The 24,027-nt window shown below is 41.2% G+C and overlaps 1 protein-coding gene across 1 annotated transcript; it reads left to right on the top strand.

Moving 5' to 3' along the window:
• The first annotated feature begins 12,748 nt into the window (after positions 1-12,748).
• Positions 12,749-23,415, top strand: LOC125017507 (lactase-phlorizin hydrolase-like). The gene is made up of 19 exons (XM_047600774.1): positions 12,749-13,373; positions 13,805-13,875; positions 14,541-14,618; positions 14,753-14,840; positions 15,312-15,396; positions 15,993-16,671; positions 16,759-17,407; positions 17,508-19,061; positions 19,160-19,425; positions 19,517-19,807; positions 19,893-20,091; positions 20,396-20,598; positions 20,688-20,794; positions 20,951-21,082; positions 21,281-21,504; positions 21,721-21,957; positions 22,367-22,414; positions 22,862-22,909; positions 23,005-23,415. Exons 1-19 carry the CDS (start codon positions 12,755-12,757, stop codon positions 23,214-23,216), a joined length of 5,790 nt encoding a protein of 1,929 aa, XP_047456730.1. The 5' UTR covers positions 12,749-12,754; the 3' UTR covers positions 23,217-23,415.
• Positions 23,416-24,027: the final 612 nt, after the last annotated feature.

The following is a 24,027-nucleotide window of genomic DNA, read 5'->3' as shown; positions in this document are numbered from 1 at the left end:
GCAGAACATTGCAACACTGGCAGTAACAAAACAGTGCTAACTGCATAGTTTAAAAAAAGTGGCTATGAACAGCCAGCACATATCACATCTCATATTATAGCAGGAACAAGCAGTAGTAACGTCCATGACCTTACGGTTAAAGCTCGACAAAGGAAAAACTTGACAACAATTAGTGTTTGTTAAGGCTACAGTCGGTACTCAGCACATTAAAAGTGGATCAACGTTGTAACGATGTAACATGGTCAAATATACAGTACTGTACAGTATACAGTAGTATAATTACACAAAATCTGTTTCACTTTAAATTGTTCTTACCTGACATGTTTGTCCTCCTAAGTTGTTATGTGGAACCTTTAAAACTGAGCTACTGTACCCCTACGTTTATTTTCGGGGTCCCCCCCCTCCCCTATAAATGTGTCTCCCGCCTTTACCTCTCCCCTTTTCCTGTTGTGCTCTGGAGAGGTAAAGCGACACAGTAGTCACAGAGATTTGTGTTTTAGCTATGTGCTAAAGCTATACTGTTAAAGTTCGCTCGCTAGCTTAAAGCTAACATATTTCTGTCCTTTAATGCGTGTAGGAGCTCATGTTGTTCGTGACTGATGGGAGGATTTTGTTTTCATTTATACTTTCGTCAGGTATGCTTTTCTGTGTTTTAATGTATTATCCGCCCTTTTCCTGTTGTGCTCTGGAGAGGAGCTCATGTTGTTCGTGACTGATGGGAGGATTTTGTTTTCATTTATACTTTCGTCAGAAAATAAACGGAGACTGCCTCCTCCAAAGAAATCCTGGTCTGGGCCCATTGATCCTCATCACACAACGCAGAAGTAAAAACTAGCCGGTTACAACGACATAACGATACTCTACAAGCACGGTAACAAACTTAGGCCCTATATGTTGAAATTCCTATCTTATACTGCTTTCACATTGAATATCCCGGGTCTACTCGCCTTTAGTGTGCTTTCACATCGCCAGAAGTCCCGGGTCGGACCTCCCGCTGTGAGAGCTGCGTGCCTGTTTTTTCCTCCCTCATACGTCATCGTGTACATTGCAAATAACATTGCAGTTTGTTAACCTGAAGAATGGACCCGTCAAACCCCCGCTCTTTCAAAAGGCTGCTGATATTTGAATAAATCACTGTGTCCTGCACAGTGCCTAATATCTGCCACCGAATCTCCTCTTCTCCTCAGATGCAGAGAGCTGCCATGGTCATTAAAAAAAGTGTGGGATATCGCTATATAGGCTGTATATAAACACAGTCGCACATGTATTCCCCAATCCGTGCAGTTTCCTGAACATGACATTCACCTATGCGCTTCCATTGATGATCATGTAACAACACCTTCGATTTCTTTCGTTGAAAAAAATGAACCATGCCAGGCTTGAATCAGATCCACCACTGATGAGTTGCTCAATAAGAATCCAGAATGTCATCTAAAGACGTATTTTTCTCTCACCAGGTGCTGGTGGTGTTAAAGCAGTGTTCACAGTCAAGAGGCAGACTACAAAACTGCAGAACCGCAGGGCATCAAGGCCAGTGTGGCCCTCGTGAAATTCCTGCCCTGTTATTTATGCAATAGCTTAAAATCTGATTAACTACATTAAAAAATAGTTGGTTAGGAGGACTGAGCTATTTTAAAATGATGTGTTTTGATGTGGACTTGAAATGCATCAGAGAGACTATGTTTTGAATGTTAGGTGAGAAAACGTTGCAATGGCATGGAGCTGAATGTGTAGCAGAATCTTATATCCATTGCAGGATTTTTTTGGAAACCAGTGAAACTGCTGAAGAATTGGGGTGATGTGGTCCATGGAGGGAGTTCAGGTAATGATACGTGCTGCAGTGTTTTGGACTCGTTGAAGCTTGTGGACTTGGACGGTAAACCAAAAACAACAGAGTTGCAGTGGTTGATGCATCAGGTGACAAGGGTGTAGACAAGAATAATGGCAGTGTTCTTTGTTAGGGATGGGCGAAATTATTTAACATAAAACAGGAAATGAAAGAACTCATGCAAAATTAACTCACTGTGATTACAGATAAATACAGCAATTAGTAATTATTATTATTATTTTTAAAAACTTTATGTATGAATTTTCAATATAATAAACGGGCCAAGAGATCTAGAGACCTATGACATAATAATGATAAACAAAACAAAAAAAAAGCAAGCTCAGAAACAGTATATACATTGTTATATAGAACATGCCAAGTATTACTTTTAGGTCGTTCTTGACAGGTATAGAAGAAATGGTTGTCGCATCCTATCAAAGGTTGAAAGGTTGCAGAGCTGAGCGAGACATTGTGTCGGATCCTTTTCATATGTACCATATGTAGCAGATTTGTGATTTCTGAGAGCCAGGCCTTAAAGGAAGGTGCCTCATCACTTTTCCAATGAGTTAAGATGTTCCGTTTTGCAATGATCATTCCATATTGTATAGTTTTACAGTGTAAATTGGTGAGCATGCAAAGGTGTCGAGAGCCACCTAGAATTGCAGTGAGTGAATCTGGGGAAATATTACACTTATATACCTCAGAAAAACATTGGAAAATATCAGACCAAAATTGATTTAATTTAGGACAAAACCAGAATAGGTAGCCCAGAGTTCTCTCCGCTGATTTGCATTTTCAGCAGATTTGGGAAATAGAAGGGTAGAAAGAGAGAAGTTTAGAACAAGAGTAGTAGTGTAGCCTGTGGATAACTTTAAACTGAATAAGTTGGTTTCTCCAATTAGTTGAGCAGCTGTGAATGTCACCAAGGTAAGTTTGCCAGTCATTGACACTTATTGACAGAGCTAAGTCTTTTTCCCAAGCTTCTTTTAAGTGTTGGGATGAAGTTGGATTAAGTAAATTAAAAAGGTCAACAAAACATGAAGTAAGTCTCTTAGAGTCAGGGGAATGGTTTAGAAGAGTATACGGTTCAATGGGAGCTGGTAATGACTGAAAGTGAGGAATGTTTTTACGGATGAAATCTCTGACCTGCAGAATGTGTATCTGACATTGTGTATTTCTCTTTCAACTGAGAAAAGATAGCAAAAGTCTTATTGAGATAAAGGTCCCGAATGGTAGTGATACCTTTATTCACCCAGAGCTGTCAATGTGTGTTTGTACACATTATCCGACAGTGAGGGTGGGAAAGTGTGGTTTTGGTAGAGAGGGGTGAAGGTGGAGATCTCAGGCAGGTTAAACGATTTCCTTATTTGGTACCAGATTTTTAAAGAACTTGTAACTACGAAATTATTTCCAGCAATGGATTTTAGGGTCTGAGCTGAGGAAAAGAGGAGGGCAGGCAAAGAACTGGTAGGGAGACTGTGTTCAATTGCCATGACGGGGTGGAGGCATTAACATTACCTTGTCGTGGGTTTTGCCAATACATTAATACTCTACAATTCCAAGCCCAGTAGGAGTGGCAGAAGTTTGGTAAACTGAGGCCACCAGCTGATTTGGGTTTGGTTAAATAGAGATACGATGCGCTTTGAAACGCCACACGAAAGGTAAAATGAGTGAATCTAATAATTTGAAAAAGGATTTGGGCAAGAAAACAGGCAGGTTCTGGAACAGGTGGAGGAATCTGGGAAGAGTGACCATTTTAATTGCATTGACACAGCCTATAAGAGATAATGGTAACAGTCTCCAGGATTCAATATTTGATTTTAACTTATCAATCATATCAAGGGAGTTCAATTAATAAATTAACTTGGGGTCTTTAGGGATTGTAAATCCTAAATACTTGACTTTATCATAGATAATTTTAAATGACAAGTTTTTAAGAAACTTTGGGTCCAGATCGCCTGTAAGGGCCATGAATTCATTTTATCCCGGTTAAAAGTGTAGCCAGAAATTTCACCAAATTTTTCAATGAGTTCTAATAAAGGGGGGAGGGAGTCTTCTGGGTGGGACTGAAACAGAACAACATCATCCGCATACAGCGAAATGCGATGGTCTACTCCTCCCAAAATCAAAGGGGCAATAGAAGGGTGATTCCTGATGCTGATAGCCAGGGGTTCCATAGCAACAACAAATAAAAAAGGGCTGAGGGGGCAGGATCATTGTAATGTGAAGGTAGGAGACCTGTTATTGGTGATGACAGAGGCAGTAGGGTGAGCGTATAGCATTTTGACCCAGGAGGCGAAATTCTCCCCCAAACCAAACTCCCAGATTGCAGTTACTAAGTATGACCACTCAACTTGATCAAACGCCTTTTGAGCATTAAGGCCGAGCACGGCAATTTTAGAATCATTGCTAGATTTAATGTATATAATATTCAGCAAACGCCTAATATTAAAAAATGAAAATCTATCTGGAATAAATCCAGTTTGGTCTTCATGGATTATATCTGCAATACATTTATTTAGTCTGTTTGTGAGGATTTTACTGAACATCTTAAGATCACAGCCAAGGAGGGCAATGGGCCGGTATGTGGAGGGGTCTGTGTGGTTCTTCCCCTTTTTCAGGATCAGAGAGATGTTGGCAGAGTAAAGTGTTGCTGGAAGCAGACCGACTGATATAGAATGGTTAAAGATCCTTAACATGAAAGGAGCTACAATGTCTAAATATGCTTTGTAAAATTTGTCTCATCTGGGCCAGCCACTTTTCCGTTAGGGAAGGAGTGAATTGCCTGTTTAACTTCCTCTAATGTTATGTCTGCGTTCATGTTTGTTTGTGCTGAGGGACTCAATTTAGGCAGATGGAGAGTATGAAGAAATTCAGAGATATGTGTTGTAGCAGTGGTAGACTTAGTATAAGTATAAAGTATAAAGATCCTCTTAGAATTCACGAAAATATTCGTTAATTTTCTCATCATCTGCGGTAGTAGTTCCCATTTAGGTCTTAATTTTGTGGATCGTTCTGCTGGCCTGGATGTTCTTGAGTTAGAGAGCTATTAGTTTATCTGGCTTTTCAGCTAGTTCAAATGCTTTTGTTTTACTTTTAGTAGCATTAAGCTGACACGGCCAGAAAGGACGGCATTATATTTAGACTTTAATTTGATTATTTCATTGAGCTTGGCTGGTAAGGCGGTCACCCTGTAGTCTCTTTCTAGTGGTTTGAGTTGAGCTGTGATATCTGCTAATTCTTTCTCCTTATCCTTTTTTATTTTAGCCTCGTTGACTATAATATGTAGTCATTTACCTCGGATGTGTCATTTTGATCAAAATATTCTGTTATTTTGCTGGCCTTTTGCTGGCGTAATTGAATGTTGTTAAGTAGTAAAGGATTGAATCGCCAGTTAAACGCAATGTTGTACCAATGTTGATTTTTAGTTCAACAGGGCTGTATATGCGCAGGCTGAATATTCCCAGGCCGGGGGTAGAGCTCACTCTGGAGCGGCAGAGGGTGTGATGAATTTGTCTATGAAAGACTCGGCATCCTTGGAATCCTGAAGTATTTTCTCCTCCGTACCGTAGTTGAAGGTCAGTCTGGCAGGGAAGAGGAGACCGTGTTATACCCTGGCGTCCCTCAGTCTCTTTTTTGCTCCATCAAAGGCGTTGCGTTGTTCAGTGACTTCAGGTGAGAAGTTTAATTGACTTATTGATTTCCAATAGCTCCGTGCACCGTTTCTCCAAAGCTGTCATGCGGGACACGTGGTATCCTTCAAAGCCCTCAAGGTTGGAGATGTGTGTTGTGTGGTCTGCTAGGGAAGTCTGGACTTGGTGGGGTGTGGAATGGAACGTATTCAATCTGCTGTTCATGTCTTCATCCAGTGTCCCAATGGCAGCCAGGACGCTAGCCAGCATGGGCTGTGAAGTTGAAGGTTTATTGGTGCTAACAGTGGTACCTGGGCTGCTAGCTGGGATTAGTTCAGTGTTAACGACCTCGGAGTACCAATGGCAGGAACTGTTTTGCCGCTCGGGTTTGGAGTTTGTGTAGGTTTCTCCTTAGTTTTGTTTTTGTTGGATCTGCTCATATTTGTGTAAGTGTTGATTTTCAGCGAGTATTTAACGAGAGTGTGGAGGAGCTACTTGAATCTGCTGTTTTACAGTTTTATTTTATGTACTGCTCTTCGTCCTCCTAATTGCCCTTTGGGATAAATAAGGTATTTTTCTGATTCTGATTCTGACATGACTACTCCATGCGGCGTTCACAAGCACCCCCTTAGTAATGAATAATTAAACTCTTATTTGTATTTAAAATATAGAAAGCCCTGTTCTCCATGTTGACCATGTATTTTTATAAGAATTTTGTGCACAAATGCTTGTGCCAAAATCCCTGACAAGACACTTTTAGAAGCCCAGTCCAACTGAAAAACTGACCAGTAGTCTAGTAGTCAGCAACTGCATAAGTCTAGAAACCAACAAGAAAATACCAGCTACTTAGTCAACCTAGTCGCTGCATATCGTTGGGTTTTTCAAGTGGCCACCTCGCTTCACTGATGTTTCGTTAAAGTACCATACCTCAAGTAGGCTTAACAGTACATTCCAGATCCTGGAGAGTCTCTCTCTCTCCCTCCATGCTGCCGCCACACAACCCACATTTTCCCTGCATTAAGTGATTTTCAACCACTGAGAAATTATCTTGGTTCAGTGTATGAGACTGAGTGACACTTGTTACAGTAGTGTGCTGCACTCCTCTGACCTCCCTCTATCCTCCTCCTTTCCCTTAATCTTAATGCACCAAACAACATCCAGGATCACAGGTTCATGGTGCAAGGTTATGCTTCCTCACCGGGGACTGAGGAAGCACAGAAATAGGGACACTCTTCACTTATCATTGTCCTTTGGCACGGCTCGGGGTGCCTGGTCCTCTGTGGTTGGGTGTAGTGTGGGTCAGCGGTCTGTGGCCCTACGGTGGACGGTACAGACAGGTACCTTGTGGTCTTTGTGTCCTCATGGCTGAATTGTGCCTCCCAGCGCTGCATAGTGATGGCAGCTCCATGGTGACTTCTGTCGAACTGGCGCTGCCCAATTTGAGTGGTGGTCACCCCACGGCCAACCCACTATGGCCCCCCACCCCCTTGGCCTGTCCCTCTTTGGGTGCTTCGCCAGTGCCTATCTTAGAGGACGTCATTGGGTTTCCGGGTGGGTCTCCTTGGTCAGTGGTCAGGGGACGGGATTCAGGTGTGGGATGTCAGTGGCAAGAGGTGGACGTTTGTGTAGTGGCTGTGGTGGTTCTCTGGCCTTAGAACCCATGTGCTCCTGCACTGAGGTGGTGGTTTTCGGGGGCCCGACTGGACCCTGGTGATAGCTCTCAAGTCTCATGCAGGCATTTCAATAAGTTCACATGCTCACGCCACACGTGACATTTCTCATGCTGAAAAATGATAAAACTTGCTGCACATAGACTTGAAAAGAGATTTGTAATCTCTGAATAGAATTCAGGTTGCTCTGCTTCAATCAGTGACCAATCAGAAAATATCAGCAACCAATCAGCCATTCAGAAAATACCGGTGGCCAATCAGCCAATCAGAAAATAGTTTTTGTCATTGCCAGGTGAAATAGGGGCATCTTAATTATTTGCTTATTAATCATGGTTAGTTTGTTAGGAGGTGTCTTGTCGCCCCCTTTTGCTTTGCTTTCATGTTTTCTTTTCCCACCTCAGCTGTGTGAAGTTGAGCTGCTGATTGCTATGCTGGGCTGCCATCCCACCTGTTGCACATCATTCACTATGTTGAACCCTACTTAAGGACTCTCCATTCTACCACTCACTGCCAGTTCTTCCAGTTGCCTTCGTGGTGCAGTCCACCAGCTAGCTCCTCCTGAATCCTAGTGTTTTTTGTATTAGACTTTATAGCTCGAGATCTTTTGTTATTAAACTTCTGTTTGAGCCTGAACTCCTGAGTCCTGCGCTTGGGTTCCTATCACATTTCTTCACACCACACAACAAGGTTATTTTAAACAGCCCTCACCACCAAGTTAAAAGAAGAAGATAGGGTACGGGAAGGACCAAGTTGTTTTTCGAGTTTAATAAGCTCTTCGGAAAGTTTTGTGAGCTGAACGTTTCTGTTAAAAGTGTGTTTCAGCAAGTTACCTCTTGATCACTGTTCAGGAATGAACAGTGATCAAGAGCAGTGGTTTAAACCAAAAACTGACTCATTCAAGGGCTTCGCTGATCAAGTTGATGCTTGGATACAAGACGTCCATAGATGTATGGGGGGTGAAAGGGAAGTTAATGAAAATATTAAACTGTCTGACAGCATATCAGGAGCATCATGTAGCAAGTCCAAGAGGTCAAAAGTGAGCTCTGGTCGTTCTTCATCATCCTCTGCCTCTTCAACACACTTGCAGGCGGAACTGGAAAGGGCTGCATTTTTGGCAAGGTAAAGCTTAGGGCTGAGAAGGAAGAACTTGAGCAGAAGGTGCAGAACCAAGTCTGGATCTCTGGACCTGACTTTCTTACTCAGTCGTCCAATAACTGGTCAGAGAACCTTGACCATCTGGCCGATGTCAATGCCACTAATCCAGGGGTCAAGAAAAATGTAACCATAAATGCTCTCGGAGCAGGAGAAAAGGTTGACGTAATGCAGAAACTAATTGAGCAGTGGCATGGATCCTTGAGGTGAGAAACACATCATTTTGCATGGTTAAGAAGTGAAAGGAGGAAAGAGTAGCTATTGCAATGTCTGATGCTGACAAGGATCAACAAAAACGGCAGTTACACAAGTTTATGGCGAACTACAAGACAAGCAAAGTAACCCTCACAGTGGGTCACTGTCAGAGAAAGAGATTCCAAGAGGAATTCAACTCCTTAAAAAAAAGGGTGAACCTGTCAAAAGGAGCAGCCAAATATACAAGCTAAACCCTGTTCTTCAATATGGCATTTTAAGAGTTGGAGGAAGGCTCAACCCAGCAGCCATACCAAAAGAATCTAAACATCCTGCTATCTTGGCTAAGGAGTCAGACCTCATCCTTCAGGAGGTCCACAAGGAAGTAGGTCACAGATGCCACATGTCCTATCCTAGCTGTGTCTAAAATACCGGATCCCCAATGTCAGTGTCACTATAAGAAGAGTCCTATCCAAGTGCCTTGTGTGTCGACGGCTACATGCTGTTACTGGGCAGCAACAAATGGCAGACAGGCCACTTAGAGTCTTACCTGACCTTTCCAATTTCATTGGGAGAGCTCAAGAAGGCTATTAAAGAGTGGAATACGGTGGAAACTTTGCTTTAACAAGGCATTAAATGTTCAACTCCCCAGCTGCCTCTCACCGTAGAGGAGTTTGGGAGCGAAAAGCCTCCAAACATTTCTAGGTGAAGCTGAGGCCATCATTAATGGCTGACCCATTACCACCCCTTCCAGTGACCCCAACAACCTAGAGCCACTCAGCCTGAATCACCTCCTACTACTGAGGACCAAGCCATCTCTACCTCCAGGATAATTCCAGAAGGACGACCTCTATGCACATCAAAGGTGGAGGCAGGTCCAGTACATGGCAGACCTCTTTTGGAAACATTGGGTGAGAGAAAGTATCTGCCTGAGCTCCAGATGAGTGATAAGTGGTCACGGGGTGTCACGTAACTTTGTGCCAGGGAACACTGTTGTGCTGGTAGATGTGACTGCACTGAGAAATTGGGAAAGGCATTGAGGCAGTGCCAGATAAACATGGACATGCCAGATTTGTCTAAAGACTAAGACCAGTGAACTAGATCGACGTAGTCTGCAGTATGTTACACTGGTTTCCTTCGCTAAGTACCACAGACTTTACATAACAGAAAAAAGGAAACTTTGTTCTTGAGACTTCAGTTGCTCGGTGGTATTTTTATTTCTGTTGTTTGTAATTGTTTCTTAATTGATAGAACAAATAGGGGCCAGATATGTTTGAGTCAACAATGAGCTTGCTGATTTTTTTCATTTCTCTTCTCATCTTCTACTACCGCTTATCCTCACTAGGGTCGTGGGCGTCGCTGGAGCCTAACCCTGCTGTCATCGGGCGAGGGTATACCCTGGACAGGTCGCCAGTTAGCCTAACAAGCATGCCTTTGGAGGTGGGAGGAAACCGATGTATCCAGAGAAAACCTATGCAGACACAGGGAGAACATGCAAACACCTCCCAGAAAGGCCCAAGCTGGACTCAAACCTTGACCTTCTCATTGGGAGGCATCAGTGCAGACTGAGCCGTTGTGCCGCCCTTCATTTCTCCTTATGTTATTTAAATATATATTTTTTAGACTTTAGGATTTAAAGTTTAAAATTGTAATAGTTATAGGCAATAGTTATTGATTAGTAAGTTACTTACTGGAGTACTGTAGCTTAAAGAGGCAGTAGCCTCACGCTCTGGCTTAAGTGGAAATGTTAACCTGAGTAGTGAACCTCAGACTACTGTTGGTGGAATCACAGTAGTTTCTTACCGTTTCCTGTTCTGTATTATTTTTTTTGTCACAAGACAAACAATTCAATGGATAAAAGAGTGACATGTGTGGAATAAAGTTTTTTCATTTTTTATTAAAATTACCTGGAGGCCGAGTGACTTATTCAGGACAACGGCACCCGGACACATGTAAGCCATAAATACCAGCTAGTCAACATTTGCAGCTACAACATGTAGATTTCTTACTATGATAACAGAGAATCTAAATAATCTGAATGGATTTTAAGGCTTGTGTATAATATACCCATATCAGACAGATCAGAAAATAGCGTAACCTGAGTCATGCGATTGAGCTTGAGAATCAACCTGCACCTGACCAATGTTATTAACTTAAGCTGTCATTGTCAGGTTTTGTGTAGGTTTTAAATGGAGGACCCAAATGCAGGACTGAAAGAAGGTGATGAGGCTGTGGTTCCAAATAAAAAGACTGTAACAATTGGAACAAAAGGCGCTGCGGAAGGCAGGCTTATCCAAGAACGAAACCAATAAACTCAAGAAAAACATGGCACGGATACAACAGGGTAAAAACTAGAGATGTTACGCTTGAAGCAGATGCTCGACACAGTTTCAAAACAGAAGTATGGCGACAAGAGGGTTGATATCTCGCTTCATAGAGCAAAAAAAATCACATGACTCCTCAAATGAAGCGAAATGACGCTTAATTACTTCACACGCGTATTGGTGTACTGAATTCACGGCAGGGTTTTCAATCGCACAATGTATTTAATATCCACAGTTCCGCAAAATGTCATAGGTTTTTAAGAGGAAAGTGTTGCGTACGTCATTGCCTTGTGTGCTGTTTCCTGTGAATGCTAAGTATACTTTTATCCAGCAAATGTTGGTACATTTAATTGTATCAAATGCTTCGAAATGCTGAACCACTTCAACACAGTTGTTTCAGATTGATTCAGTGTTTCAGAAAGCTTTGTTTTCTCCATCACTAGCAAAAACCACAGGAACAAGAAATGCAAGGAAGCAACACATGGAAGTAACAGGAATGTAACACAACGCAACAGGGAACAAAGGGGAGGAAGGGCAGAGGGATGACAAGACACAGGCAATCACACAGGGAGAAACCAATAAGCAATCAAGGGACACGTGAGGAAACACAACTGACAGGAAATCAAGAAACTTAACAAAACAAAACAGGAAACTCAAAACATGACACAGACAGACATCATGACAGAAACACAAGGAGGAACGACAGACAGGAAACACATGAACTTGACAAAATAAAACAGGAAACACAAAACATGATCACGAAATAAAAGACACGCAGAACCATGACAGTCATGTTATTTAATACTGATTTATTTAACCTGCCTGCTGGTGCAGGGAATTTGCTTCAATTTTAATTTCAAGATTTGATTCAGATTTATAAAAATCATCAACCCTAAAACAAAACCTGAAAAGAATAACACCACAGAACTACTGACATGTTTTATAGTGCAGTTACAGTTGGATTTTATAACTCTTGCCTATCACTTAACCTTGAATGTTCAAGCAGATGAAGAGATTATTTCCTCTAAGAGAGTTACTGTGTGTCATCGATTATTAAAAGTACCTTTGAGGTCTATACAACACCTCTACTTTTACAGTACCTCTATATAATCACTAATGGAACTGACTACAAAAGGGAACATTTTACTCGCAGACCAAGTACACAGAATGATGAGTTGGTTAAATCTCACAAGCAACATTTAAAGAAAAGCAAGGACATTTGCTATGTTTCTTTTTCTTATACCCAGTTATCATACAAATTGTCAACACTTCCAAAAGGAAACAAAGAAAGAAATGAATGCCAAGGTGATGGTCTTTTACCTATCATAGATGAGCCATGTTTTTGCAGTTCAATAGGCGGAGTATGTTTAGAGGTAATATTTTGATGGACAGTGTGTCAGATATTTCAGTTGGCCTGAAAATACTTTATACTTAGATACTTTATCATTTGCTTTGCTTAAGTGTAGAATCAGTTTGTAACGTTACATGCAAGTTCCTTGCAGACAAAACTGTCATAATTCTGACCTTGCATTTTTTGCACGTATGTTCAAAAACGTCCTGAATATGTACTGCACTCCCTGCTTCACTGCTTGAAAACATCTAATCCACCACGGGTTGCTGGAGCCTATGCCAGCTGTCATCAGGCGAGAGGAGGGGTACACCCTGGACAGATTGCCAGTGCTTGAAAACATTTAATATTTCAAAATTTTAGAAAGTATATGCCAACATCATATTTCAAGCTATTCAGGCACCGGCAGAAGTTGGAAGCAGGTATCACTTGTGTGACTCCAGAGTGTCTCTGAACTCAACACACAGCTGCAATAAAACACTGCAGATAATTGTGCAATAATTGTGATATTGATCTTAATTGCTTTACAGTCCAGTCAGAAAAAACACTGTTGCTTTAAATACCATGACTATCACTGGATGATTTCAGTCCATCCACTTCAAGCCACCATGAAGGAGCAGTTGGGGGTTTTGTTTGTGTACTTTTTGTGTTTTTATGGAAGTCTGAGCAGCAGGGTGAATGGAGAGGAGGACCTCATGCTACTTGCAGGCCCTCTGACAAAGCAGCTGCTCAGAAGCTCAGACAGAGTGAATGATGCCTTTGACTGCAGTCATCCCATACCTGCTGGTTCCAAACAGTACTTTGAGCACCTCCAGAGCAGAGGGGTGACCCACTTCAAAGTGCCGCTGTCATGGACTCAGCTCCTTCCTACAGGCCTCCCCGGCCTCCCCAAACAGGCTGTTGTTAACTGTTACCATACTCTCTTGAAACAGCTGCTGGAGGTGGGCCTTCAGCCTCTGGTAATCCTTCATGGGTCAACAGTTCCAGACTCTCTGAGATCGAGGCATGGAGGCTGGGAGAGCCAGGAGCTGCGAGACATGTTCCAGCAGTATGCACAGTTTGCCTTTCATGAGTTTGCAGCACTGGCACAATCGTGGGTGACACTGAGTGACTTGGATGATGTTTGGAATGAAGAGCAGTCTGCAGGCACTGCTGGTTTTCCACAAAATGTCCTCGGGCTCCAGAAGAACATTTACCAGTTCTATCATCAACACTTTCCTGACAAAGGTGAGTTAAACTAAGAAAAAATGTGATGGAATTTATGTTTAATTTATGATGATGTTTTAGTAATTGTGTAGAACTTGATTTTATGTTGTCACTCTCAGTCACTTAAAACACTATTTATTATTATTTATTATAAGTTATTAAGCAATGTATTGCCTTTTCTGTCGCTTGAGAAATCCTCCATAAAAACCATAAGGCATTGCTTTATGACATCTGATAATGAAAGGCTTCACCTTTTCATCTACAAATTATCATGGTTATCTCAGGAATGAATCCATGTGAGAGCAATTAAAGTTATCTTGCATGCATCTCACTATACAGCTGTGCTTTATTGACATGTTTTCACAGCAGTTGCTTGATACGGTAGAAAAGCCAGTTTGCTTTAGATTACATTATGTTACAGTATAAGTGGCTTTAATTTTGTGCGCTCACAGGGAGACGTCTGTCGTTTGGACTGAGAGAAAAAGATGAGGCCTCTCTTTCCCACATTAAAGATTCAGCAACAGTAAGCGGGACCCTCTGTTCTTTCATGTGCTTTTCAAACTTAAATTAATAATACAATAATAATAAAATACAAAGACATGGCTGCTAATTTTCAGCAGTGTATTTAAAGAAGCAAACACATTGCCAAGCCCTGGGACTCCCAGGGTTCGGATTGGAAGTAGTTAGAAAAATACACAGAAAACCAGCTCTGGGGTGAAAGTATGAATGTCTTTGATATGTGACAGATTTAGATAAATAATACAACCCTATAATTTCAAACTTTCTCTGTTTAACTGCTCATGTGATTCTGATCCAGGCTTTAAAGAAACATAAACTCCAGTGTTGTGTGGAAGATTAATTCTAATATCTTTGAAACATGTACGCAGACTCCTCCTTGCACAATAATCCATCTTGAAGTCAACAGTTATTGTATTTGATTATATAAGCCCTAGGAAGTACATTAATAACCACAGTAGTGGTTATCCTCCTTATCTCAACTCATAAATGATTTCTGTTGTCTGAAGACGAGTCAGCAAGAGTGACAAAGTGGGTACATTGTCTAAAGATAAAGGGGATATTTGAAAACCTTTATGGTTTTGTTCAAGGTGATACTTTAACAGCAGCACCAGATGGGAGACATGAGTATACTGACATGCTGTGCTGTAATGTATCTCCTATTTTCAACAGATGGATTTCTTGTCAGTGCATGTTGAATATAACTGTGCGATCTCACCAAACTTTGCAAAGGAGCTGACAAGCCTGCAGGTACTCTTAAATATTACAATGTTTTTTTGTTTTGTTTTTTGTTTTGTTTTTTTGTTTTGTTTTTTTAAACTTTGCATTTCATGTTTTGCATTGGTATTACTCTGCAGCCACATGCATGTTATGCTGTTTTGCAGGCGGCCAGTGGGAACTTGTCTATCCTGATATATAAGATGACTGTTCGTGACTGTTCCCACATTCAATACCAGCTTCTTGGAGATTTGGGTAAGTGTTATATTGTATATGCTGTACTAAATATATTTGTTACACCTTATTTATATTGAGCTCATGTCTGCACCAGGTATCACTGAAAACCATGAACAGGTAACTGATAGCAATATTGAAGACCAATGGAACCAATTCTGTGTATTTTCAATAACCAAACTGATTGTAACTGAACATTAAGGCTAAAAATTAAGGTGCAAACAACAACTTTTACTGTACAACAACCATAAAAGTTGTGATTGTAGAGAGTGTTATCATATGGCAGCATTGGCAGTGATTAGTATAAACTGTGGACTGTATTACAACTGGGCTACTGCAATGACATTTCAAAAGTTTGTATTTCCAGCTAAGGTGAAAGCTGCAACTATATCAGCTAAAAGTCCAAATAATAAAAAGGACTTCATTTTTGACTGATATTTACACGATGATAGTCATATAATAATCAGTATCTCTGTCTTGAACACATTATAGTCCTGAAGAACAGTGCCCTGAATATTGTGGGATATGATATGAAGGACATGTTGGGCAGGCTGCACAAACATCATGTTCGAGTCAGGTAAGAGGTGTTTATGTGTAAATATGTACATGGGTGTATAACAATGGTGTTGATTTGCGTATTCTGTTGAAGTTCTTCTTTTTGTTGTTGTTGTGCAATATTGTATAGTGTAACTAGAAAATTCCCTGTGGGAAATTTTGAAAGGACCACGGGGGGCTACTGCTGGGGGTACTGTCTCTGTCAACATGGAAGTTAGCACACTTAGCCCACATTTAGAACAGTTACCCTACAGTTACAACAGTTAGCCTACAGTTAGCACGCTTAGCCCACATTTAGCACAGTTAACCCACATTTAGCATAGTTAACCCACATTTAGCATACTTAACCAACATGTAGCACAGTTAGTACTCGAAGAGCTGTAGGACAAGTTGAGGGACAAAAAAAGGAAGAAGATGAAAAACAATAAGATAGATAATAATAAGAAGAAATGTGGTATAACAGTAGTAACTCAGGCATTGCCCCGTGGGCCTAATTATGTTGGAAAAAGTCTCAATAAAGTTTGTTTTTAAAAAAAAAGAAAAGAAAAAAAGTAAGAGTTTATCCCAGTGAAACATGTGTATTTATGTTTTTATGTACTTCTCTCTCTTTTCTAAAAGTCGGAATGTTTCAGACCACACTGGGATGACAGTGTCTGGAAACAGTTATCAGAAAGTCTGGCAGACCTTTGGGGCCCAGAACAGAGTGGAACGAGATGCTTTCCTTAATGAATCATTCCCCACTGAATTCAAATGGGCCACCTCAAGCGAGTCCTTCAAGGTTGAAGGTGGATGGAAAGAAGGTGGGAAGGGAGAGTCCATCTGGGACCATTTCGGCCATGAAGGCCTAGCCTTTGCAAAGCAGACGGCTGACTTAGCTTGTGACAGTTACAACAAGGTGGATTACGATGTCTACCACCTGCGAGGTCTTCAAGTCAATACCTATCAGTTTTCCATCTCCTGGGCCCGTATTTTCCCTTCAGGCCTCCGGGGCAGTCAATCAGAGAAAGGGGCTCTCTACTATGACAAGCTGATCAATGCTCTCATTGAATCTGGCATAGAACCTGTTGTCACTCTCTACCACTGGGATCTGCCTCAGGCTCTCCAGGTCAATGGTGGATGGAAAAACACTGCCATCATTGAAGCCTTCAAAGACTATGCAGACTTCTGCTTCTCCAGATTTGGAGACAGGGTCAAGACCTGGAACACATTCAGCAGCCCTTGGGTGGAGAGTTATGCTGGGTATGGCACTGGTGAGCATGCCCCTAGCATAAAGGATTATGCTGCTTCGTCTTATCAGGTGAGAGTTATGTGCTAACTATAATTAAATTGTATGTGGTTTAATGGTTGCACTCATGCATTAACCTTATAAACTTGGTCTTTTCAGGTCACTCACAATATGCTCAAGTCCCATGCTGAGGCCTGGCATGTCTACAATGACAAGTATAGGAAGACCCAAGGCGGGAAAGTGGGCATTGCACTGAACTCTGACTGGGCTGAGCCAACGGACATGTCCAGACCTGAAGATATAGCAGCTGCTGATCGCTACCTGCAGTTCATGCTGGGTTGGTTTGCACATCCCATATTTGTAAATGGAGATTATCCTCCAACACTCAAAGCACAGGTTGAAAAGAAAAGAAGTGATTGTACAGGCTCTGTGCCTGCAGTCCTTCCAGTTTTTAGTCCCTCAGAGATTCAGAGGATAAAGGGTTCTGCTGACTTTTTTGGGTTAAACCATTATACTTCTCGTTTGGTCAGATTCAGTAATGGTGGGTGTGATGCTAGTCCAGAGGGAGTTGGTGACTTCCACGCACATGTGGACCCCTCATGGCCTTCTACAGCTTCTGACTATATCTATTCTGTACCATGGGGACTTAGAAGGCTCCTAAACTACATTTCCAAAGAATACCTAAATGTTAAGAAAGTGCCTATTTACATAACTGGGAATGGGATGCCAACAGAATACAATGGGGACAGCCTGAATGACACCAGCAGAATTGAGTACATGAAGAGTTACATCAATGAGGCCCTGAAAGGTCAGTGTTTGGAACATGTCTGATAATAAATATGAATAAATATTTAATGTCGGTGGGATTAATTCTTACATTTTGTGCTTCATGTGCATCCATTTCATAGCAATTGTCCTTGATGGAGTGGATGTTCAGCGATTCACAGTGCAGTCACTCATGGATGGATTTGAAGGAAAACAAGGCTACAGCCAGAGATTTGGTCTTCACTATGTCAACTTTGATTCTCCAGACAGGCCAAGACTCCCAAAGCAATCAGCCTATTTCTACAACCAGCTGATCAAGAAAAATGGTTTTGGTTCACTCAAATCTAAAGTTTTCAAAGGGGTAGAAATGCCACTTACCCACCGTTCAGCAGGTTTACCAGCATCAGAGGTTCCAGCTAAATCAAACATTGTCTTCGAGAAATTCTCACGTCAGTCAAAATTCCAGAGATCAGTGTATCACTATGGCAGTTTCCCACAAGGCTTCAATTGGGGAGTTTCATCTTCAGCCTATCAAATTGAAGGTGGATGGAACACAGATGGGAAAGGGCCCAGTGTCTGGGATGTCTACACTCACAAACCTGGCTCCGGTGTTCCTGGTGATGCTAATGGAGATGTAGCCTGTGATAGTTACCACAGACTTGATGAAGACCTGTACATGCTGCGAGCTATGGAGGTGAAGTCTTACAGATTCTCTTTGTCCTGGTCCAGGATATTTCCTGATGGTAGGCGTTCCTCCCTGAACCAGAAAGGTGTTGACTACTACAATAGACTCATTGATGGCCTCTTAGAATCCAAAATCACCCCCATGGTGACACTTTATCACTGGGACCTCCCACAGGCTTTGCAAGACATCGGTGGATGGGAAAATGTTCAACTGATTGACATTTTTAATGACTTTAGTGACTTCTGCTTTGCTACCTTTGGCGACAGAGTGAAATTTTGGATGACCTTCAACCAGCCTCACACAATTGCGTGGTCAGGTTATGGAATTGGACAGATCCCACCGAATGTTAAACAACCAGGAACTGCTCCATACAATGTTGCACACAACCTGATCAAAGCACATGCCAAGGCCTACCATACGTACAATGACAAGTATCGCAATTCCCAACGTGGTTTGGTTTCCATTGCCCTCAGTACTGATTGGGTTGAACCTAGAGATGTCAACGATATCCGTGAAGTGGTGGCTGCTGACCGTGCATTACAGTTCCAACTGGGTTGGTTTGCACACCCAATTTTCAAGAATGGTGACTATCCTGAGATAATGAAGTGGCAAGTTGCAAACAAAAGTGACCTACTCGGCATTTCAGAGTCAAGGCTACCTTCCTTCACTGAAGAAGAGAAGAAACTCATCAAAGGAACTGCTGACATGTTCTGTATAAATCACTACACAACAAAGATAGCAAGCCACATTACAGCTCCATTTGACCCTCCATCTTATGAATCTGACCGGGATGTTTCACTAGCAGAGGAGGGTGATTCACCAACTACAGCCATTCGTTACCAAAGAGCTGTATCGTGGGGCTTAAGAAGACTCCTCAACTGGATCAAGGAGGAGTATGGAGATCCAGATATTTACATTACTGAGAATGGAGTGGCTACAGAATCAAAAAAAACCTGGGATGATTCTGCAAGGGTATTTTATTTTAAGACCTACACCAATGAAGCTCTCAAAGGTGCACTGCTTTTAACAGATTTCATAAGAATAAAATGTATTATTACTATAGCTGTTATACATTTTGCTAATTATTTTTGTGTGTGTTTGTTTTAAAAGCATCTCAACTTGATGGTGTGAAGGTGAAAGGCTACGTGGCAACAACACTAATGGATTCTTTCGAGTGGCGGAATGGATACAACTTTAGATTTGGGCTGCACCATGTAGACTTCAGTAACCCAAACCGACCAAGGTCACCCAAGTACTCAGCTCATTACTACTACCACGTCATGAAAGATAACGGTTTCCCTACAAATTTAGAGGAGAAGATTTATGGACATTTCCAAAAAGATTTCATTTGGAGTACCGCTACAGCTGCATACCAGGTAAATGTTAAAGTGAAGTCCTCTCATTAATGCTTGAATTTCAAGTATTCTTGTTTCATCTTTTGAAATCTTATACATTCACTATTTGTAGATTGAAGGGGGTTGGAGAGCAGATGGAAAAGGTCTCAGCATCTGGGACACGTTTGCTCATACACCTTTGCGAGTCTTCAATGATGACACTGGGGACTTAGCCTGCGATAGCTACAATAAAGTAGAAGACGATGTTGATATGCTGAGGCAACTTAAGGTGTCCCATTATCGTTTCTCCATATCCTGGCCAAGGGTACTTCCTGATGGCACCACCAAACACATTAATGAGGCTGGACTCAGCCACTACTACAAACTGGTTGATGCACTGCTTGCTGCAAATATCCAGCCACATGTATGTGTAATAATTTCCATCGTCTCAAACAAACCCTGTAATGGTGAATTGGTTTATTGGGTAACTGTTTTTCCTTTGCTGTCAGGTCACTCTGTATCACTGGGACCTTCCACAAGCTTTGCAAAATATAGGGGGCTGGGAGAATGAGACTGTTGTTGACCGATTCAAGGAATATGCTGACCTAATGTTTAGCCGTCTTGGCCACAAAGTGAAATTTTGGATCACCATTAATGAGCCTTACAATGTAGCCAATATAGGCCATGGATACGGAGCCGCTGCCCCAGGTATGTTTTTCGTCTAGTATCACCCAAAATATACACGGTTGAGTGTGTGCTGTGAAAATTCAATTTAAAATGGACTATACAGAATAGCACTAATATTAAGCATGTTATATTAGTGGCATTAAGTGACAGTTTGTTAAGTAAACCAAACTTGTGGCTATGAAATTTGTCACAAAATTCAGATACAAACTGTATCCTGCAAACCAAACCTTTGACAAAATTATGGTATTTTAAAACCCTAATGACTAACAGCATGCAGAATATATATATTCAAATACAGTATGTCTGTAATTTGGTGTGTTTCAAGGGATCAGTTTCCGACCAGGCACTCTGCCCTACATTGTTGGTCACAACCTTCTTAAAGCACATGCTGAGGCTTGGCATGTCTACAATGACAAATACCGGGCTGAACAGAAAGGCATGATCTCCATTACCATTAACTCTGACTGGTCAGAACCCAGGAATCCCTATAAGCAGGAAGATATTGATGCAGCAAGACGTGTGGTGCAGGTACGCCAGTTCCTTGATTATTTTACAATATACTGTATCAGTATGGCAGTAATCTCAAAAAGACTTTTATTTTGTCTCTCTCGCTGCAGTTCTACATTGGGTGGTTTGCACATCCCGTATTTAATGGTGACTACAGTGAGATGATGAAGACAATCATTCGAGAACGAAGTCTGGCTGCTGGTCTACCAAAATCTCGGTATTATACAGACTATTCAAACCAGAAAGAGAAACTTCACCTGTTAAAATAATGTGATGGTTTTCTAAGTTATACTGCTAGCACAACTAGTGCAGCCAGTGCTGCTTTTAAATGTCAATTTCTTAAGTAAACACAACTCCTTTCTACTCCTTTTAGACTGCCAGAGTTTACTCCAGAGGAGATTAATAGAATTAAGGGAACCTACGATTATTTTGGGTTCAACCATTACACCACTGTCCTGGCATTCCCTGTGGAATATGGAAACCTTCAGCACTATGATGCAGACAGGTAAGCACACCAATTTAAGAAGGGAAAAACATGCTCTTTTCATGCTAACAATAAGCTGTAATGTCTTCCTCTTTAATTGAACTTTAAATGTTGATTCATTCTAATAATTTCTTTCTTTCTGTTTTTTTTTTTTTTTTATTTTATTTTTACTGTGCACACTATTGGAAGTTTATAATACAACTGATATGACCTTCACAGGGGTGCAGGTACTATTGCTGATCGTACCTGGCTGGATTCAGGCTCAGCTTGGCTGAAGATTTCACCATTTGGATTCCGGAAAATACTGAAATTCATCAAGGAGGAGTATGGCAATCCACCAATCATTATAACGGAGAATGGAGTGTCAGAGCGGGGCATTGTTAATCTAAATGATACTCACAGGATCTACTACTATGACAAATACATCAACGAGGCACTGAAAGGTATCAAGACACTCTCATGGAATATAATTAAGATCAGGACAGAGGGAATGAGAGACAAAGATAATGACGTCTCATATAAAGTATGGCTGCAGGAAAATAGTTTGTGGCAATTCTGTTCTTTCTAATAATAAAGTAGAAACCAGATACTACTCACATGAAATAAACATTCATCATGAGTATTTGCTGTTTTTAAAGGTGATATTTGTGTTCTTTCAGCTTACTTGTTGGATGGTGTGGATGTCCGAGGTTACACTGCTTGGTCACTGTTGGACAACCTGGAGTGGGCCACTGGCTTTTCAGAAAGATTTGGTCTTTTCTACGTCAACCGCTCAGACCCTACACTTCCTCGAATGCCCAAGGCCTCAGCATCGTTTTATACCACCCTGATAAAATGCAATGGATTCCCAGACCCTGCCTTAGGACCCCATGATTGCTTGAACCCTGACACTGGAGGTAAAGTGACACAGATTTGATGGTTGTCTGTTCTGAAAGGTGAATGGATGAATGGACGGTGCAAACAAAGAATGCATGTATATGAATACCACATTCATTTTGTGTGCACAAAAACGTAACTGTAAAAACAAGCAGGCGCAAGTGTTGTTATCACAGTGAGAATCCAAAACAACTGCCCAGTTAACAAACAAAATAAAGCAAGGTATAGTGTAATTAGATAGAAGCACTTGTAGGAAGATGTTTTTTTCTCCTTTGGACAGAGTCGGGCTGTTTTTATGAGAGATTGGTGTTACTGTCCCAACCCAGCAAATAAGCCTCACCAAAATAATGTAACTTGAAATATTTATATTTACTGTCATCAGCGTGTTCCAAATGAAAATTATGTCCTTGTTGTCTGTCTTTTGTACAGGAACAACTACGCCAACTACTACCACCACTGTGAAACCTGGGACTGGAGGTAAATAGATGTGGCGGTTAGCACTTCTGAAAGATGAATTAATGAATGCAAGGTGCAAACATTGACTACATGCAAACGAATACCACATCAATCTTGTGCATACAAAAACTTCACTGTAAAAACACGCTAGTGCAAGTTAAAGGAGCACTATTTGTTTGCCAGCTGACTTCCTAGAGTCTTGCTATCACTGTGAGAATCCAAAGCAACCCCTGTTAACAAACAAAATAAAGGAAGGTATACTGTTTATTAGTTAAAGGCACTTGTAGGAAGACGTTTTTTCCTTTGGACAGAGTCAGGCTAATTTTAGTAGAGAGTGGAGTTACAACCCAGCAAATAATCCTTCCCAAAATTATGTAACCTGAAAAAAAGTTTAGATTCACTGTCATTAGCTTGTAATGAAATGTAATGAAATGAAAATGATATCCTTGGTGCCTGTCTTTTGTTCAGGAACAACTAAGCCAACGACTACCACCACTGTGAAACCTGAGACTGGAGGTAAAGTGACACAGATTTGATGTTTACCTGTTCTGAAAGATGAATGGATGAGTTCAAAATGAAAATAAAATCCTGGATTCCTGTCTTTTGTTCAGGAACAAGTGGACCAGTCACTGACATTGCCGTGTGGTTCCTGGGTATGAAGCTCTCCGCCAGCGACGCTGAGGTCGGACTCAATGCCACATTTGCTCTACTGGTTGTCGCAGTGGTGGGAGTCCTATGTTTATCCTTGTTCATCTTTAGGGCAAAAAAACACTCTAAGAAAAAGCAGAATTTTGACAGTATACGCCTGGAGAAAAGATTTTAAACGTGAACAAACTCTGGTGTAATGGAAGACACATATACATATTTTAATCAAAGGCTTTAACAGCCTACTGAGCTGGAGTGGAGCGCTGGCTATGAAGAAAAAGTTATTTTTTTAATATGTTAACATATTAATGGGCCTCATCTGCATTACATTGTGAAATATACTTTTGTTGTTTCGATTAAAGTACCATCCTATCTTCTCTGTGAAGGTTCAATCATCCAAGTCATGGTACATGGGGCCTTGTTGAGTTTTGTGAAGATGTTTTACTAGTTATCCAAGTAGCCTCTTCATTTCTCATACACATGATGGACATCGAGCAGGGGTTCAAAAACCAGTCCACCAGAGGACCCAACCTGCCCTGATGGCCAGGATGAATTTGTGCAAAAATTACATAGATGTTAACTGCATTTTTTGTTAAAGAATAGTTAATTCATGGCACTTGCATTCCATTGCAGTAAAACAAAAAGGCCTTAGGCTCCTCTTTAACCTCAAGCTGTGGGGGTGTAGAAATCACTCATTCTCACTAGAGGTCACTGTAGGATTCAGCAGTCTGAACACCTAAGGACCAACCTTCTAATTTTGGTAGTACACTTTAATGGTGTCATGATTGATGTAATCTAGAAGGTGTTCTTTCCATTTAATTTCTTAGCTGAAGGGCATCAGATACATATAATGCATCCGGTGCTTGTTAAGGATAATGTGTATAGTTTATGAGACGTCAACGCCTGAGGCGGTCACAGATAACAAAATGAGAATCATATCCTGATATTACAATCTTTCAAACAAATGGTTTTCATCAAACTTGACTTGA

The sequence above is a fragment of the Mugil cephalus genome, chromosome 12 (assembly GCF_022458985.1).
Source record: "Mugil cephalus isolate CIBA_MC_2020 chromosome 12, CIBA_Mcephalus_1.1, whole genome shotgun sequence".
Classification (NCBI taxonomy): domain Eukaryota; kingdom Metazoa; phylum Chordata; class Actinopteri; order Mugiliformes; family Mugilidae; genus Mugil; species Mugil cephalus.
The sequence above is the reverse complement of the archived record's forward strand: the minus strand, read 5'-3'. Positions and strand labels throughout refer to the sequence as shown.

Excerpts from the sequence above, each read along its gene's own strand:
- LOC125017507 (XM_047600774.1), top strand. The coding sequence starts at position 12,755 with ATGAAGGAGCAGTTGGGGGTTTTGTTTGTGTACTTTTTGTGTTTTTAT. Across the intron at positions 14,841-15,311 it reads CCAGCTTCTTGGAGATTTGG|TCCTGAAGAACAGTGCCCTG; the intron begins GTAAGTGTTATA and ends AACACATTATAG. Across the intron at positions 21,958-22,366 it reads CTTGAACCCTGACACTGGAG|GAACAACTACGCCAACTACT; the intron begins GTAAAGTGACAC and ends TCTTTTGTACAG.